Source organism: Colletotrichum godetiae (genome assembly GCF_030913485.1).
Source record: "Colletotrichum godetiae strain CBS 193.32 chromosome Unknown BDP55scaffold_14, whole genome shotgun sequence".
In the NCBI taxonomy this organism is placed as follows: Eukaryota; Fungi; Ascomycota; class Sordariomycetes; order Glomerellales; family Glomerellaceae; genus Colletotrichum; species Colletotrichum godetiae.
This window is the reverse complement of record NW_026851262.1, coordinates 398,527-413,498: the sequence shown is the minus strand read 5'-3', so window position 1 is coordinate 413,498 and position 14,972 is coordinate 398,527. Positions and strand designations below refer to the sequence as shown.

General features: G+C 54.2%; 3 protein-coding genes across 3 annotated transcripts; 2 read left to right on the top strand and 1 right to left on the bottom strand.

Annotated features, from left to right (window-relative positions):
* Positions 1-9,532: 9,532 nt before the first annotated feature.
* On the top strand, positions 9,533-11,732 carry BDP55DRAFT_630361 (uncharacterized protein; the record flags this gene model as incomplete). Its single annotated transcript, XM_060572141.1, has 8 exons — positions 9,533-9,702; positions 9,770-9,934; positions 9,959-10,063; positions 10,096-10,188; positions 10,638-10,956; positions 11,000-11,024; positions 11,080-11,136; positions 11,344-11,732. The coding sequence occupies 8 exons, from the start codon at positions 9,533-9,535 to the stop codon at positions 11,730-11,732; spliced, it is 1,323 nt and encodes a 440-aa protein (XP_060431409.1).
* Positions 11,733-12,350: 618 nt separating this feature from the next.
* On the top strand, positions 12,351-12,703 carry BDP55DRAFT_84414 (uncharacterized protein). Its single transcript, XM_060581258.1, has one exon. The coding sequence runs from the start codon at positions 12,457-12,459 to the stop codon at positions 12,631-12,633; it is 177 nt and encodes a 58-aa protein (XP_060431408.1). The 5' UTR covers positions 12,351-12,456; the 3' UTR covers positions 12,634-12,703.
* A 235-nt stretch (positions 12,704-12,938) lies between these two features.
* Positions 12,939-13,677, bottom strand: BDP55DRAFT_659174 (uncharacterized protein). The gene is made up of 2 exons (XM_060574535.1): positions 13,515-13,677; positions 12,939-13,273 (listed from the first exon to the last, which is right to left on the bottom strand). The coding sequence occupies exons 1-2, from the start codon at positions 13,563-13,565 to the stop codon at positions 13,106-13,108; spliced, it is 219 nt and encodes a 72-aa protein (XP_060431407.1). The 5' UTR covers positions 13,566-13,677; the 3' UTR covers positions 12,939-13,105.
* Between the last annotated feature and the right edge of the window lie 1,295 nt (positions 13,678-14,972).

Here is a 14,972-nt window from a genome sequence, read left to right as displayed (position 1 = left end):
AATCCCGCCCAGCCGAAGGTTCGACGTGCATCCCGTTCGTCCCCGGCCCCGTATTGCCCCCCTTCTTCTACTTCTCCTTCTACTTCTTCAAGCCATGGCTTGGTACAGCTACACTCACACGAAACGCGTCTCTCTTCTTCTGGTGTACGTTCAGGCGCCGCGGCGGCTGCACTATGACATGTAGATGATGACGAGGGGTTTTGCCCCGGTGAAGCGGGGTGTCGCCCAAGGAGGGCTCGGCAGGGCCTAGAACGCGAGGAGACCCGGCGCTCTGTGGTTGTCCCATCCCACCACCTTTCAACACCTCCTGCGACCTGTCAAAGCTGTATGCGTGTGTGCATATCTTGTGTGCCCCCTTCTTGTCAAATTTGCGACAATCCGGGGATATGTCTCAATGGGCTGTTCGTGGTGTGTTCAGCGTACCACGAGTAATCCAATATCCTTCAACCTCTCAATTCATCGAGTCCTTCCAATACCACTGAACAATGTTCTCCGTACACACCACACCCAACATTGAGCATCCACATCCACGCATCTATCACTATTCACTAAATCCCGTAGCAGCGGCAGCGGATCCGCGGGCGCGGCGCCGCTTAGGGTGCCTCTACGTCCGTCCCCCTTGCCCTGGTCAGCCTCTCGGGGAGAAGGCGGGAGGGGAAGGGAGGCAGCCATTCCTGGTTCGGGCGATAGATATTACTCAGAAGCCAAAATGATATTGCTACCTATCCCCCGAACCAAGATTCCCGTTAAGTTGTGAGAAACGTCATCTAGTCTTGTCTCCCGGGAAACCCACTCCCTATCGCGCTCGTCATTGAGCGGTTCTCTCTCCACGGGCTCCAATATTCGTACTCTCATCCAACCGTAGAATTTCTCGTTGCAATGTCTATATCGGTTTGCATAGGTACTGTGGGTACCCCATCGTATGCATGACATGGGGGCAATCTGGGAGATAGGGAATCGAGAGACAGCGTTTGCGAGCGTGCGAGTACCTGTAAACAAGACTGGGAAAACGGGGCATGGGCACGAGGCATGGCGTGCATGCTGTACGATGTACGCCCGTAGAACGCATGCCGCGACGTTGCAGTATCCCCCGAGGCGTCAGCAGCGCCAGCGAAGCACATATGAGTGTAAATATGTAGGTGTGTATGAGTATGAGCTTCAGCATACTCCCCTCCAAAGATCCCAATTACAGCATAGGTACAGATACCCTGCATCAACAGCTGAGCCATTTCACGATTCGTCGCATGTACCGCCCAGATAACTTGGACGAGTGGCATTCCGAAGCCATGTGAACGGTCCCAATTGACCAACGTATAGACATGGTTACACAAGTAAAGAGCTGTACCTAGAGAAGGGAACTCCGTATGCGCCAGCTTTTCGTAGGAGAGACACCCTCCCCCACCATTTGTCCTGCCGTCATGCAAGGCGAGTTTCGGGACTTTGGGTGTTGGGCAGGATGATGTGCGTAAACGGCTGAATTACACATCTTGACATCGGCAAACGTAATTCAACGTCAGTATCGTGAATATGTAGTTCGACTCAGTTCAATTGCGATTAAGAAGGGGCGTGTATGTACATAAACTATGAGGTTATCTCTGCAGAGCCGCTTGGATCCTGGCACCGATCGACCAAGTCAACAAATAACAACTGTAGGTAATTCCTCTACGGAGAGAACCTCTGTGGAGAGATACGTGGTGAAAATCCCCGAAGAAATTGCCCTGTCACATTGACACAGTTGGTTGGTTTCGCTGATCTGACTCTTGCAGCAAGTATTGTCGATCAGTTCTTAGGGTACATCATATCACACTTCATAACCAACGAATTGGGCAACCTGAACTCGAAGCAGTATCTTAGAACCCGGATAGTTCCCTTGAGATCACTAAAAATCTCCTGATTATCTCGGACTCAATTCTGCTTTCCCACGGGGAAAAGAAAGACTCCGCTTCTGCCTCCATGTTTCTCTGGGGCGGCAGCGCCTCAATCGCGTAAAGGCCAGGAACCCCCCTCCGTCTGCGCCTATCAAGTGAAGTCGAAGTCTCTTTATTCGTGATTAGTGGATGGAAGCGGGGGATAGAAGAACCACAACTGAAGCTGGTCACATCCCAAACCAAGCCCAGCGTGTAAGCCAACACGCGGGCGCAAGGTACAAGGACAGAAAACGAACAAAAACCACGCAGCGAACAGAACATCAACGCCTCAGCGCCCTGATCGACGATCTCCTCCTAGACCAGGACTGAAATCTGATCAACTCGAGCCTAGCATCCTCTCTTTCTCTCCGTTTCTCAGCGTGTGGGTATGTATGTGTGTGTGTGTGTGTGTGTGTGTGTGTCTCGCATTCTCTAGTTCGTACACCCTCAAACGGGCGTACTCGTGGGTGGGTTAGCTTAGCGCCTAGAACTTCACCAGTCCTAAGAATACACACAACACGTTGGCGGCGAATCTCCGTTATGATCTCCGTATCGGCCCTCCTTTTCCCTCGGGAACAACAAAACGACGGAGAGAAAAAGCAGCCAAAAAGACCGCCCGCTGACTGGTCGACGGCTTCGACGGGCCACGAAAATAAAACGGGGGGCGGCCCGCCCCTCCAATGCGTGCGATCCCCCTTTGAAATTCGGCCGCCGTACCACCGTGAAAAACTCCGGTCGTGGGAAATGCTCCGCAAACGGGGGGCAAAATAACGAACCCGGATGCGGAGGCGCCATTTTCACGAGCCTCTACGAGCCTCTATTAGGCGCTACTGGGCTACTGGACTACTTGAGCATGCTTAGTGAGATATTTAGGCCCGGACGAAGCCCGTCGCAGAGTGGAAAACTCCTCTCTTTCGGCCGGGAATACTGACTGTTTGTACTCTGTAGTACCTACTGTACCCGTACGGATGATACCTACAGAAGTCGAGACTGTCATGCAAGTCGCAACCTCAGCCGTAGCCAGCCATCCCGTTCCAGAAGGAAAACTAGCCACCACATCGCGAACCTATCTACCTGTACTTCCGGTAGGGAGATGTGAGCCGTCGAATTCGACAACGCGCCCGCCAGAGCCGCCTCGCATGCGGAAGACACAGATAAGCGTCGTCCATCAAGGACCCGCGACAGAGCCGCCGAAAAGGAAGAGCGAGCCGACTCAGCACACGCCTCGTTCGCCTCGTTCGCCTCATCCATCCCACCATCCGGGCTTGCTATCACACTATCTGGCAAATGTGTTATCCAGCGAGCCTCAATGAGGCTCGGGTGTGTGTGTGTGTGTGTGGAAACAACCAGCGTACCACCCCATTCCAAAGACGACATGGCCGGCCGGCCGTACTCACTGACTGACTGATCAAAGTCCTCGCGGGAAACGTCCCGTTACTTGTCGGCTCGCTATTCCTAACGCAAATGACATCTTTTGCTCTGCTCTGCTTTTCACACTGCCCAACCTCCGGATTCTCCATCGTCGCCCGATCATGAACCCAAGAAGAGAAAAAAAGCCCACCCCGTCCAAGCTCTATCAAACCTGTAATCTATCCGTACCCCCTCCATCGTCTCTATACCGACAGTTGCCTAGCTTCCATCTTATCGGAAGTCCTCCGGTGAAGGCTCCGTAGCCTATTACTGAAGTTCTAGACCACACCCCTCGCATAACCCAAAACGATCCCAACTTCATCACGTCTGCTCGGTCAACTCTCCGCGCCCCGAGAGTAGGAGGAGGCAGCGGAGGCGGGGGAAAGTAAACATGACGTTTCCCTTTCAGCTCCTCCAGTCCAAACACTCACATACACAGAGAGAAAGTGTGTGAGCCTGTGAAGCACTCTGGGGAACAGAGCCGCGCATAGAGATGATCCAAAGGTTCAACAACCCAACAAGCCGTCTTCAACCGCACCCCGCCGCCCTGCCCCGCGAGAGCACGTCCTCCGTCCGGCATTGCAAATAGCACACCTGACCTACAACACCGGTACCCCTTCCCCGGTTCCCCGGTTTGTTAAGCAAAGCGCACGCACGCACTCGCCCATCATCTGTTGCAAGATCGTGGGAAAATGGCCCATGCCCTACACCCAGGAAGAGCACAGATGATCATATACACCACACACACACACACACACCCCTCTTGGACTGTTTTCGTCCTCATCGTTTAAAGGAAATGAGTTAGGTAAAAAGAAGACAAAAGTTGTCCATAGCTTCCCCCGACCTGTCCGGTCATCCGCGCCGCCGGTTGTACCTGGCTAGCCCTAGTTCAGACTTGTAGGCCGCGTGTAGTTCAGGAAGGCCTTCCCCGGCCGAGTTGAGTTGAGTCCAGTCTAGTCTTCTTTACTGGAAACTCTGTCCAATACAGGACATACCCAACACCCTCTATGGTCCTCATCGAGAAGCTGTTGGCGACGATAATCCCATCTTCTTCCCTTACCCCGGATGCCGGCCACCGCGGAAGTCTGGATCCATTGCCGGTGGCGCGGGGAAGCAACGGCATCTTGGCAGGGGGCGCTCTCTGATGCTGTAATGCCATGCTGCTTACATGCCTCCAAGACGTCGCAGACATTTCCTCGATCATGAACGAGGTCAGACGTACGTGTATGTAGGAGTTAAGGGCAATGTCCCATCGGCTTTTGTATCGAAGTAGCTCTTAGACCTAGACCGAGCCGCTACGAATCCATCATATCCCAGCCGAGCCTTTTCGTTCCGGAGCTTTTGGTTGGAATGCGAAGCTGCTCACCTTTGCAGGCATCGCGAACGGTCTGGGTCAATGACCACCAGGAAAATAGTTTCTGCCCACGTCCCTGGAAACATGCTCTGTAGTGTAGTCCATCCATCAGGCAGTGTATAGTATTCTACCCCGCGGAAAAGGGAAAGAAGCTCGACGTCAAATGAACAGAGTTTTCGCAGCTAAGGCCTTGGCTCGAACCTGAACTCATTCGTTTTTTTTTTTCTTACCGACTGGTCTTACGAAATACAAGTTCTAACTGGGTAATAAGCCTTTGTCAAACTATACGACGAAGCTTTCCCCTCCCCCCGCGTTTTGCAACGCACATAGTTCTGTGTCTTGTCATCTATAGACTTTTTCCTTTGCGGAAACGTGGCAAACCCGTTTTTTGCCGTACATACCTTTGAGTTGGTGAAGTAACAGACATTTTTTTTTGTATCCGTACGTCTGCAGATAAAAGTAAGCTCACGCTCGAGGATCAACCCCGCGTCGCGCCGCCCCAAGTCGGCGACAAACTGGCATCCGTTAGGGAACCTTAGGAACCCCTGTCCCTGTTGACTTTTGTGGTATATCGCCGACCCCAGAAAGTATCTTGTCGGTTCCAGCGAGAAGGAGATCTCAAACACGTTAAGATTCCCCAACGTCTGGGGAAGAATGGGGAAAAGGGAAAAAAGAAGTCCAAGGACGTATTGGATCGGGATCGCTCGGGCCAGTGTTGGGGCGTGCGACCGAACGTCCGTTACCACCACAGTCACGCCGGAGAGGAGAAGAATGATGAGACGGGTATGCCCGGAGCAAGAATCCTGCGTGCGAATATGGCGCACAGTCCGAGATACAACAGATAGGCAGAGAGGGGGGTGTGTGTTTGTGTGCAAGTTCCCGGTTTTCTTGAGCCGCCCGGTTCCAGGCTGAGCAACCTGACGGTCGCAAGCTGAGAGAAAGAGGAACGCGGGGAAGCAGCACCAGCAGTTCCGGTTGAGCTTTGGCTTCAGCAGCAGCACTGCAGTCAGCAAGTAAAAGCACTGTTCGTTTGAAGACTGTGAATGCTCCCCTTCCCTTTGGGAATGTGGGACTCGACGGAAAGACGCGGCTCTCGTTTAGAGGCTTCCGCCGGGCCGTCCGAGAGTTTACGGACCGCCTCCGGCCATTCAATCGGCTCTCCTCCGTCCAGAAGCCTGCGTAGCTCCCGTCCAAAGGCACCCCTGGTAGCCAGTCCCCATGTTCCGGACCTCGTTCGGGCCAGCGGGCTGAGGATAACTGCTCCCTGCAAAACGCGCTCCTTGCTCGATGCCGGAGCTGTAGTGTAGACGCCTCTGCAATGACTTGGTTTAGTGTCAGCCGCAATGCGGCCTACGGAGCGTCACATCTCAGTGAAGTTACGCTTCGATGTAATCAGCTCCAGCCAATTGTCCCTGGCCCGCTTTGTTCAGGTAGCATGCCCCAAGGACCATCACAATCTTCTCTCTCTCGGCCGGCATGAGCGGATGCGGCTGGTTATGGCGTGATATCCCAAAGATAAGCTGACTTCGGCCTCGAACTTCGCAGACAGATGGCTGGCTGTTGACAACTTGGAGGTATCGTGACGTGCACCCTCGTTGCAGCGCAGGATTCTCCTCTGGGACCAGATGAACGCCGCGAGTTGATCACCAAGGCTTGTGCTGGGAAATTTCGCACACAGTACGCTATAGACTAGGTTTTCTAGGCGGGAGGGGTCCCGGCCATCTCCCGAACACGGTCGAGGCCGTCACGCCGCATACACTCCTCGGGTGTGCGGCAGAGGGGCTCGGCCTTGGTCAAAACAGGTAGGAGGTAGTGGTGTACTGTGGAAGCCTCTTTCGCAGGCAGCCAGGCAGGCAGCCAACAGCGACGAGACTCTCTCTCTCTCTCTCTCTCTCTCTCTCTCTCTCAGTGACTGATATCGGGTTACCAGATGAGGATATTACGGGGGGCCGTCAGCTTGCAGCCGGGGAAAGGGCGGGAGTGCAGATCTTCCCCGTACCCAAAGTGACGTGAAGGGATTCGGCGGAGTCCACTTGCATCAACTTTGCCAGGTGGAGAAGGGGCATGAGGTCCAGCGTTGTCGCATAGCCCGTGGAGAACTCACTTCAGCCGCCGAATAATCACAAGTTGCGATAGGCATGAGATGGGCAATGTGTCCACTAGCCGATGTATGCGTCAGCTAGTGATCACGGCTTCGACTGACACCAGCATCCAAGACGTTTGAGGTGAGGCTCCTTGGCTCGCTAGAGTGCTTAAGCGAGGCAGTCCGTATCTCGCGTCTTCGGGCGGAAAGATACGCATGCCGGATCGTCGAGTCTCCGTGGGGGGTTTGTTGGCTTCGGGACATTTGTGATCTTCACGATAGCAAGATTGATACACTTGAAGGGCACCGGGGTTTGTGACATGTGTCTGCAGGCGGAGCTGCCGCAGGGCTGCGGCGCCTACGTTCTTGTTCTCGCGGACCACGGTGCTGAAAACGCGAAGAGGCAACAAGGTCTCCAAGGCTCCAGGAAGTATATTCAACCCCACTTACGCGCGTTAGAGGCCGAGGGCCCTCCGAGTCTTTCACCTCCAGCTGCCTGATATGATTGTTTGCAGACGTCAGTTCACAGGCTTGGTGTTGATGGCGGCCGCGCAGGCTGCGTGCTCTTGGGGGTTCAAGGCGTTCTGGCAAAGACGTCGCAGAGACTGTAAGTGACGAGAGCGGAAGTCCACCCCCCACCAAGATCCATAAATCGAGCCACAGTGCTGACCTGTGAACGACTTGCAACGAAGAGGCGCAGGAGTAGTGGCGTGGCTTGTTCGTGTTTTTCCAACGACAGAAACACCATCGTCGACGGATCTAGACCTCGATTGGGTGAACAGTCATCCAGATGGGCGTCCGGAGGTAGCATGGGAGTGGGGGGCATTCCACACACACAGAGAGGCGTCTCGTTGCAGACTCTGGATGCAAGAGGCTGTCCTCCCCGACGAGATGGGGGTTGCGAACAGGGGTGGCAGCCCTTGTACGTCTTACCAGGATTCTCTGCATCGTGGGTAGCATTCTGGCAAGTCGTCAACTTGAGAAGCACCACATCGAGAGTGCCTCATTGTGACGAGTCACAATATAGAAGACCTAGATCTTTGGGATGCGCGCACCTAGGTGTGCTAGGCCAGACTCATGAACCACACCGGTCGAAACCCATTCAACCGTTGTTGAAGACGTGCAGGACGCCTTGGCCAACGAGCGGCGTCAGTTCCTAAGCTGCATGTCGTCTCAGGATTCACTTGGTCCTTCTGATTGCAGCAACGCGTTGCAGAGCTCTATGCTCCCACGTACTGTCTTTGCTACTACCCTATGATAAGACGACGGGCACCGAAAGGTAACAACAAATTGAGGAGTCAGTGACGTGAGAGCTTCTCGTTGTCTGTGCAGCAAAAGTCCCTTTGCGGAGTTCAGTCCGGCAACCGCAATAAGCGGAAACGGGTTGTCAGCTTTCTGATTCTTCTATGTGATCTTTTCGCCAGGCAACATGGAAACACCATTTCACAGAATTAAAGATCCGCTGTTCATTGAGTACTCCGAAGCTAATTCCTCGGTGTGCTGCCCGGTGCGGGAGTCAAGGCCGGCTTTGGCACGATGCCACGGTCGACACCAATTCGTACTTTTGGCCCTTGCCGGGCCTAGACTCATTGGAGGACTTGGCATGGCCCTACCAATGCTCGCATTCGTTCGGCCTCTCTGTTCCATTGACTGAGCTCCGTCTGCCACGCGGAGCTGTTCCGTCGCGGTCCGAGTAAGCACCTTGTCAAAGTGCTCCCATTATCAATGCTTCGACTCGGATGAAGTTTGGACTCTTGAGTGCTTCAAATCCACTGAACCGTGTTGAGGCATTGTATGGTAGAAACTTGACCGAGTTAGATAGGTACTGCACTTGCGCCGATCAGGGTCCTGGCTCCCGTGTGCCCTACACCCTGGAGAAAGTTTCGACGAAGCGAACTCTGTCGCCAGTGCGGCTTAGCGGTAGAATCTGGGTCCATCCTCACCCAGTCACCCAAGTGTCCACCGCACGCCGGCCACGCCCGGACCTTGGTCGGGCGGCTTCGGCGCGGACCCCGTCGCCTCGGATCGTACAAGAAGGGAATGCTGAACGCGCTCAGGTTTCTCAAGCACGTACTTGCTGCATTTTATCTCGTTGCTGACGGCGTGATCAGTGCTACATGATCAATGTGGAAGAATTTCGCGTTCCCATCTCAATGCGAGAGATGAAAGTCGTTTACTGGGTTGAAGTCCCAGCAGACGGGCGCCGCTGAGACGTCTCCTGTGCGAGAGGTGGCTGGCAGTCATACGGCATGGGCCGTTGACTGTTCGAGATGGCTGGCAGCATGGGACAGCATACAAATGAAACCGAACGGCACTCAGGGATTTCCCAGTTCTGATATCTTGCAGCTGTTTGTTGTCGTCCTTATCTCGTCCCTGACACCCACACAAACCCCGCTGCCATACTTTCCCAGTCGGGGATGAGGTTGGTGACCTGACTCTTAATAAATAGCAACTATACATATCAGCCGGTCGATAAGCAAATAGTGGCGGATGGTCTTCTCCGTTGCTAGGCTTGCCTTCGAGTCTCCCTCTAAGCATCCGTAGAAGCATCCCGTCATTGCGTTTTTTAGTGGCAGTCTTAGGTAAGAAGACTTTAGCTCGTGTGGCTTGCGTCCAGCTGCAAGGTCGCACAGCTTCGATTACCTGGCGCTGCTACAGGCTGAGCGGGGCTGGTGAGGTGACGGCGCAAGATATTGGCGTCGTTTTGAATGCCTGAGAGACAAGTAGGATTGCAACGAAGATACGGAATGACTGGCTGGCTGGATGGCTGACTAGTCCATGTCCTGGTCATGCACTGTAGAATGGTTGACTTCGTACCAAGGTCTTGAAGATAAGTTTGACTATCCGCAAATCTACATAGGCAGTCAAGGTATCCATTGCAAGGATGCCTCCAGGCCAGCTCTCAACGAAGAAGAGAAGCCTCTTGTGTCACAGCGGACTATACAGCTGTGTGTAGTCGGGATGCTGTGAACTCTGTCCTCCGTCGCGTCGACCTGCAGCGCTGCATTCTTTCAGACGCCCGGGCGAGGCCATGAACGAGGCACGGTTTGAAACATGCGCCATCGATTGGACGACTCAAGCCGTAGTCGGCGAGGCGCGGAAAAGACAGAGTATGGCATGGTATGGCATGGCAAGCCAGGCCAAGGCAGGACGACGACCAGACAAACCAGGCCAAGCAGGGTAGCAAGCTGTACGAATCTGGAGCCAGTATTGCTTCTTCCGTAAGTTTGCGGAGAGGGGGAGAGGAGAGCCTCGTGGGTTTGATACGCGCGACAAGCAACCGCCATTGAATGGCCTCTGCTCCAAAAGGTTCGTGTTTGGCCGATGGACAATGCCTGTAGTGTGGAGTGTGGAATTGCTTCAGATGGTGGAGGAAGAAACCGGAGAAGCTGGAAGACCGGGGAACAAGTGTCGGACGATGCCGGGTTGGGTGTGTACGTAGGCTGACCGAGGACGAGGAGAACTCGAACTGTAATCTTCGAGGTGCTGGCAACCTGCGTGTTAGTGTAACTCACATAGGATTCGCCATACCTGTGCCAGATGATGCACTGGCTGTCTAGACATGTACACCCAGGTGCAGATGATAGGTTCAACGCAGTCGGCCTCCAGCCCGCGCATTTCATCGCAGCACAGGAAACATACGGACAGATAGAAACGAAAGAACAGACAGCCAGGGTTTCTTCTGCCTGAGCGACTCGTGGCCTGGACCGATCTGCCAGAGCGTCTTAGCAGACTATTGTGCCCGTAGCTAGCAGCGTCCCTGCTCTCGACGGCCGCCGTGTTTCCCGATCGAGTTTGAAGAGGTTCCCGCCCGCTGTTCAGGACGGCAATGAGTAGTTCGTCCAGCGGGAAACAGGTGCTAAACAGTTGCTGCTCCATACAGGCCTGCCATCAGTATCTGCAGTGCGCGGCATATTGTTGGAAGTGAGCCTATCCTGTTCCGCGAGACACTGAGAGAAAGAGAACGGCGGGGCGGGAGAGGCAAATTCATGGGCGAAGCTCCACCGTTTGGCGCTGACAGGAACTGCAATGACTGCTTCCCTGAAAGTGAGACTGAGCTATCATCGGACGCGTCCAAGGAGACTGATCAGCTAGGCAGGGAAATACTGGAAATTGAGGAGCCTGCTCAGCTCTTTGAATGGGCTGGCTTGTCCGGTTCATGCCGAAGAACCGTGGAAAGTATTCTCCAGCTGTCGACTTTGGTATTCCATCGCACTCAAGTGTGACTGGTAGAGGATGCAATAGCTGGAAACCAAGCTCGAGGCCAAGGGTGAGTGCTACATGGATTCTGAATCTGTGATATGCTACCTGTGGGGGATCTCCAGACCAAGCCAAGCCGGCTCAACTCTCCCATCTCTTCCCCGTGGAGGCCGACCCATCCAGTGAGAGATAGTCAGGGACCATTTGCTGTCAACCGCGTCGAAATGGCGTCGTCCCCATTCGCCCACTAGGTACTGCTTCCAGACTTTGGATGCGTCAATTCATTGTCGCCAGCAGGTTCCGTGGCCGTAACCGTGACACGCGAGATGCCACGACGAGAATAGCCTACGTTTCATGAGACATCTCATTTGAACCTAACCTCAGCCTAGCTCGGCGTGATTCGGGTCTTGTTGAAGTCGCAACCGAATCAACCACCATCCCCTATTGGCTGTCAGCCAGTGCATTGTCTGCAATGACCCTGCCTTTGGCTTCAGCCTGGTCTCCTCCTCGCGCCGTGCCCAGTGGTACTCACCATCTTACACCTTCCGTGCATGACATGCCTCTCCCGGGCTCATGGAGAAGGGCTGTTGATGGCACTGACCAAGTTGACTTTGCTTATACCCCAGAGTGTTCATCCATGTGTATGCGTGTACCCAAGGGCACAATCGGAGACACAGATAGGCTCGCTGCCTACATGATCGTAGACTTTGGTGAAAACTGGGGAAGCCAAGGTCGCGCGTGGATTTTAGTCGCGCGCAGCAGCAGCACAAAGCACTAACTCGCTGAACCAAGAGTTTCCTATTATCATACATCCAGGTTGATATCAACCCGCAGAGCATTGGGAACCATAATTGAAGCAAGCGGACTGCACGCAGCCTAGCCCACGTTAAATTCACGCCTCGGAGTTCTAAAGTCTCAACTTTCAAGGGTCAATCTTGCCGCATGGCCCTCGCTCTTTGCCTCTGGTCGCTATCCGTACTGCTACTTCAGCTCCACAACGGTCGCGGGAGGGGCGAGGTATGCGTAAGAAAAGAGCGAAAAGAAGGGTGTTTCACGGCCAATGATTGGGCTCGCTGACGGTGTGCTAGGTAGACCAGTTCGCACAAATGGATTGCCTAGCAATCACTACGCTTCCTAGCGGCCGGAAGCAAAAGCAGAGTGCAGTGGTGCGTTCGATGTTGCGCAGCTAGCAATTAGTTGCAGTTCCCTCTTGCGTAAGGTCTCATTGATCGAGGGCTCTATGAATAATACGAATGAAAATTCAGAAAGGCTGGCTTTCAGTCTCTCCATTCTTGTGATGAGGGTTAACGCCAGGCGAGGCGGGGTAAAGACTCAGGCGTAACCATGGTGCGTTCCGCCTGTGATAACGATCTTGGTTAAAGCGACTGCTATCAGCATAGTGGCCGGCGGATCTGACATACTGGGAACTGGAGGGAAATCCGGGTTACATTAACCAAGCTTCCAAGTCGTAGGTTGACAGAGTTTGTCTGAAATGTGCGGAGATGGCTGCTACGCTTGCTTCTGTTACCTTTTCAGACGTTCCCCAGTTGTTAGTAACTTTGTTTGGTTGGAGACTTGGACCCTTGAAGTTTGAACAGCCAGCCACCAGGGGGTGGACCAGCCGCCGAGTCCCCAACAAAATGTCGATCGATGTTGACGTTCGGCGAGGGGAAGCTTGAAGCTGGCGCTACTTGCTACCATCGAACATAGCGAACGTCTGATATTGGCAGCCAACAAAATGACATTGGCGGTCAGGGCCCGACGAAGATGGAGCTGGCGATCAGCGAGCTTGATGAGATAGCTGACGCACGAGTACATGTCAATGGCCAGGAAAGCCATGCTTCCTCGCCTGGTGGTCTTGCCATCGCGGCAAAAGAGCATGCCAAAAGGCCGTTCCGTATGCCCCCCTCACTGCAGGGCTCGAAGCTTGGACCGAGCGTGCTCGTAGTGCACAAGGCGTAGTGCATATAGTAGGACCGAGGAGTAGAGCATCGAGATAGAGCATCGAGATAGAGCATCGAGATGACTGTGGTTTGTGGTGAGAAGCATTCACCTTGTCTCTAATTCTCAAAACAATGATGCCACAGCCCGGCGCTGGAGACCAAATGATATCACCATACTCCCTGAGTGGGTTGTGTCTTTCCTTCAATGCTATGGTGTGGTATCCGATCGAAAAGCCCCGACCAGCCGAGCCGTCACAACGGAAAGATAAGCAGGGCGGCTCCAGTGAGCAGACCATGCTAAGCAAACGCCCTGGCATGCCTGAATGCTGGACCTAATGCGTACGGATACGGCAAAGGTGCATTGCGTTCTTGTGAGCTGGGAGATGGCGTAAGGTTAGGAGAAGAAACGAGGCGAGACCACCAAACTTCCGGGTCCCAAGAAACCGTGGAGCCTGTCGATGGGGTCTCCGTGGGGGAGCGTATGGAGCCAAGACGAGAGACGCATTGAACCTGCGGACATTCGGCTGAGCTGTGCTACTGAGTGTGTTCGACGACTGTGCGACAAGACCCGAGGCGATCCAGCTATTCGGCGTTTATTCATAGGTGGGTAGACGTACGGTGAAGATTGGAAGTTGAGCGTATACTCCGAGCATTGAGCGATTGCCCATCTTACTTTGACACAATGTCTTGTTCGCTGTTGCCGGCTGGAAGTCCCCAGCAGTCAGGAACGGCCTGCGTCGATGGGGTCTTGCCGACGCAAGTTGACGACATCGTCAATGTGCGTAGCTGTTGGCCCTGTTGGCTGTTGCCATCTCCCCGGGAAAGAAAAGGGGCCTGCGCGTAATTGTTAGCGAGGTACAGCTTGCCCCGCGATGTCCAAGTCCATGGCACGCTAAATTACAGCACCGAGTGACCAGGCCGTCAGCCCGGGGAAAGGTTCCGGTCATGCGCAAGTCTCCATCTGGGGCCAGCCACAACCAGTATCCACATCATCGCGGCGAAATTGCGGGGCAGCTCTGACCGTCGTGACCTTTTACCTCCGACGTACACACCCCCACGTGACCCTGCTCGTCGGCTTGCCCTTGCCTTGCTAAGACTCGGTACGTATCCGTATCTTGGACGGCCTGCCCGACAGACGCGCAGCCCAAGAAGGAGGCTCTGGATTTAGATCTTCGCTTGCTCCTTGCTCAACGTCGACATCCGGGCAGAGTTGCATATCTTGTTTTAATTCAATATCAGGCCTCCGAATCCGCTGCATGTCGAACATACTCTGCATCACTCTGCTTGCTCAGGTAATGATCCACGATCGATGCCAGCTAACGTCACTTGCATTTGACATCTCTACTGCTGACTGGAGTCTCCCGGCGGGATCAGCAAGAGAAAACCCCCGACTTGCATATCCAAGCTTGACAAACGGCATCCAAAACTCTTGGTCCAAACTTCAAGAGTGAAGGGAGAGAAAGTGTTACTGCAAGTGCGCCCTATGTCTGATACTAGCGCATCAAAGACCCTTGGGTTTCCTCGCACCATATTTGTCACCCTTGATATCAGCCCTCGGCCTCGTTCGGTCGGTCCTTTTCCTTGCCCACGCCTATCGCCATAGCATCCATTCCAGGCCTGTCTTGGAATCCCCATCTTGGGCCAGATGGTCTTTCGGCCTGAACGGTCATCCCTTCCGGTAACGACGGCGGCGACTTGAGTCTCCCGGGATCGGCACGGACCATGAGGAATTGTTACGCGGACTTATACGGAAAACGAGAATCCTACGGGCGAGACATATGGACACCAACCAACTTGTCCCCGCCGTCAGAGAGGTTTCGAGGGTGAGGGCGGGGATCACGTTGTCAGTGGGTGCAGCAACGTGGGATTTGACCGGGGCGAGAGCGCGACAGATGGAGGAAAAATTCTTTTCGAAAATAATTTTCAACTCCATTCGCCCTCATGCCCAGGGTCCAGCCGACGACCCCCTGTCATTTGGGACCACAGTCGCCTTGCCAATTTCGAGCCTGCCGAAAGGCAGCCAAGAAGGCCCATTGCTTCCCTCGCTTGAGGCTTGCCTAGCCAGCCCTGAGCCA

Excerpts from the sequence above, each read along its gene's own strand:
- BDP55DRAFT_84414 (XM_060581258.1), top strand. The coding sequence starts at position 12,457 with ATGGCTGCTACGCTTGCTTCTGTTACCTTTTCAGACGTTCCCCAGTTG.
- BDP55DRAFT_659174 (XM_060574535.1), bottom strand. The coding sequence starts at position 13,565 with ATGGGCAATCGCTCAATGCTCGGAGTATACGCTCAACTTCCAATCTTC. Across the intron at positions 13,274-13,514 it reads CTCAACTTCCAATCTTCACC|CTCACAAGAACGCAATGCAC; the intron begins GTACGTCTACCC and ends GCCATCTCCCAG.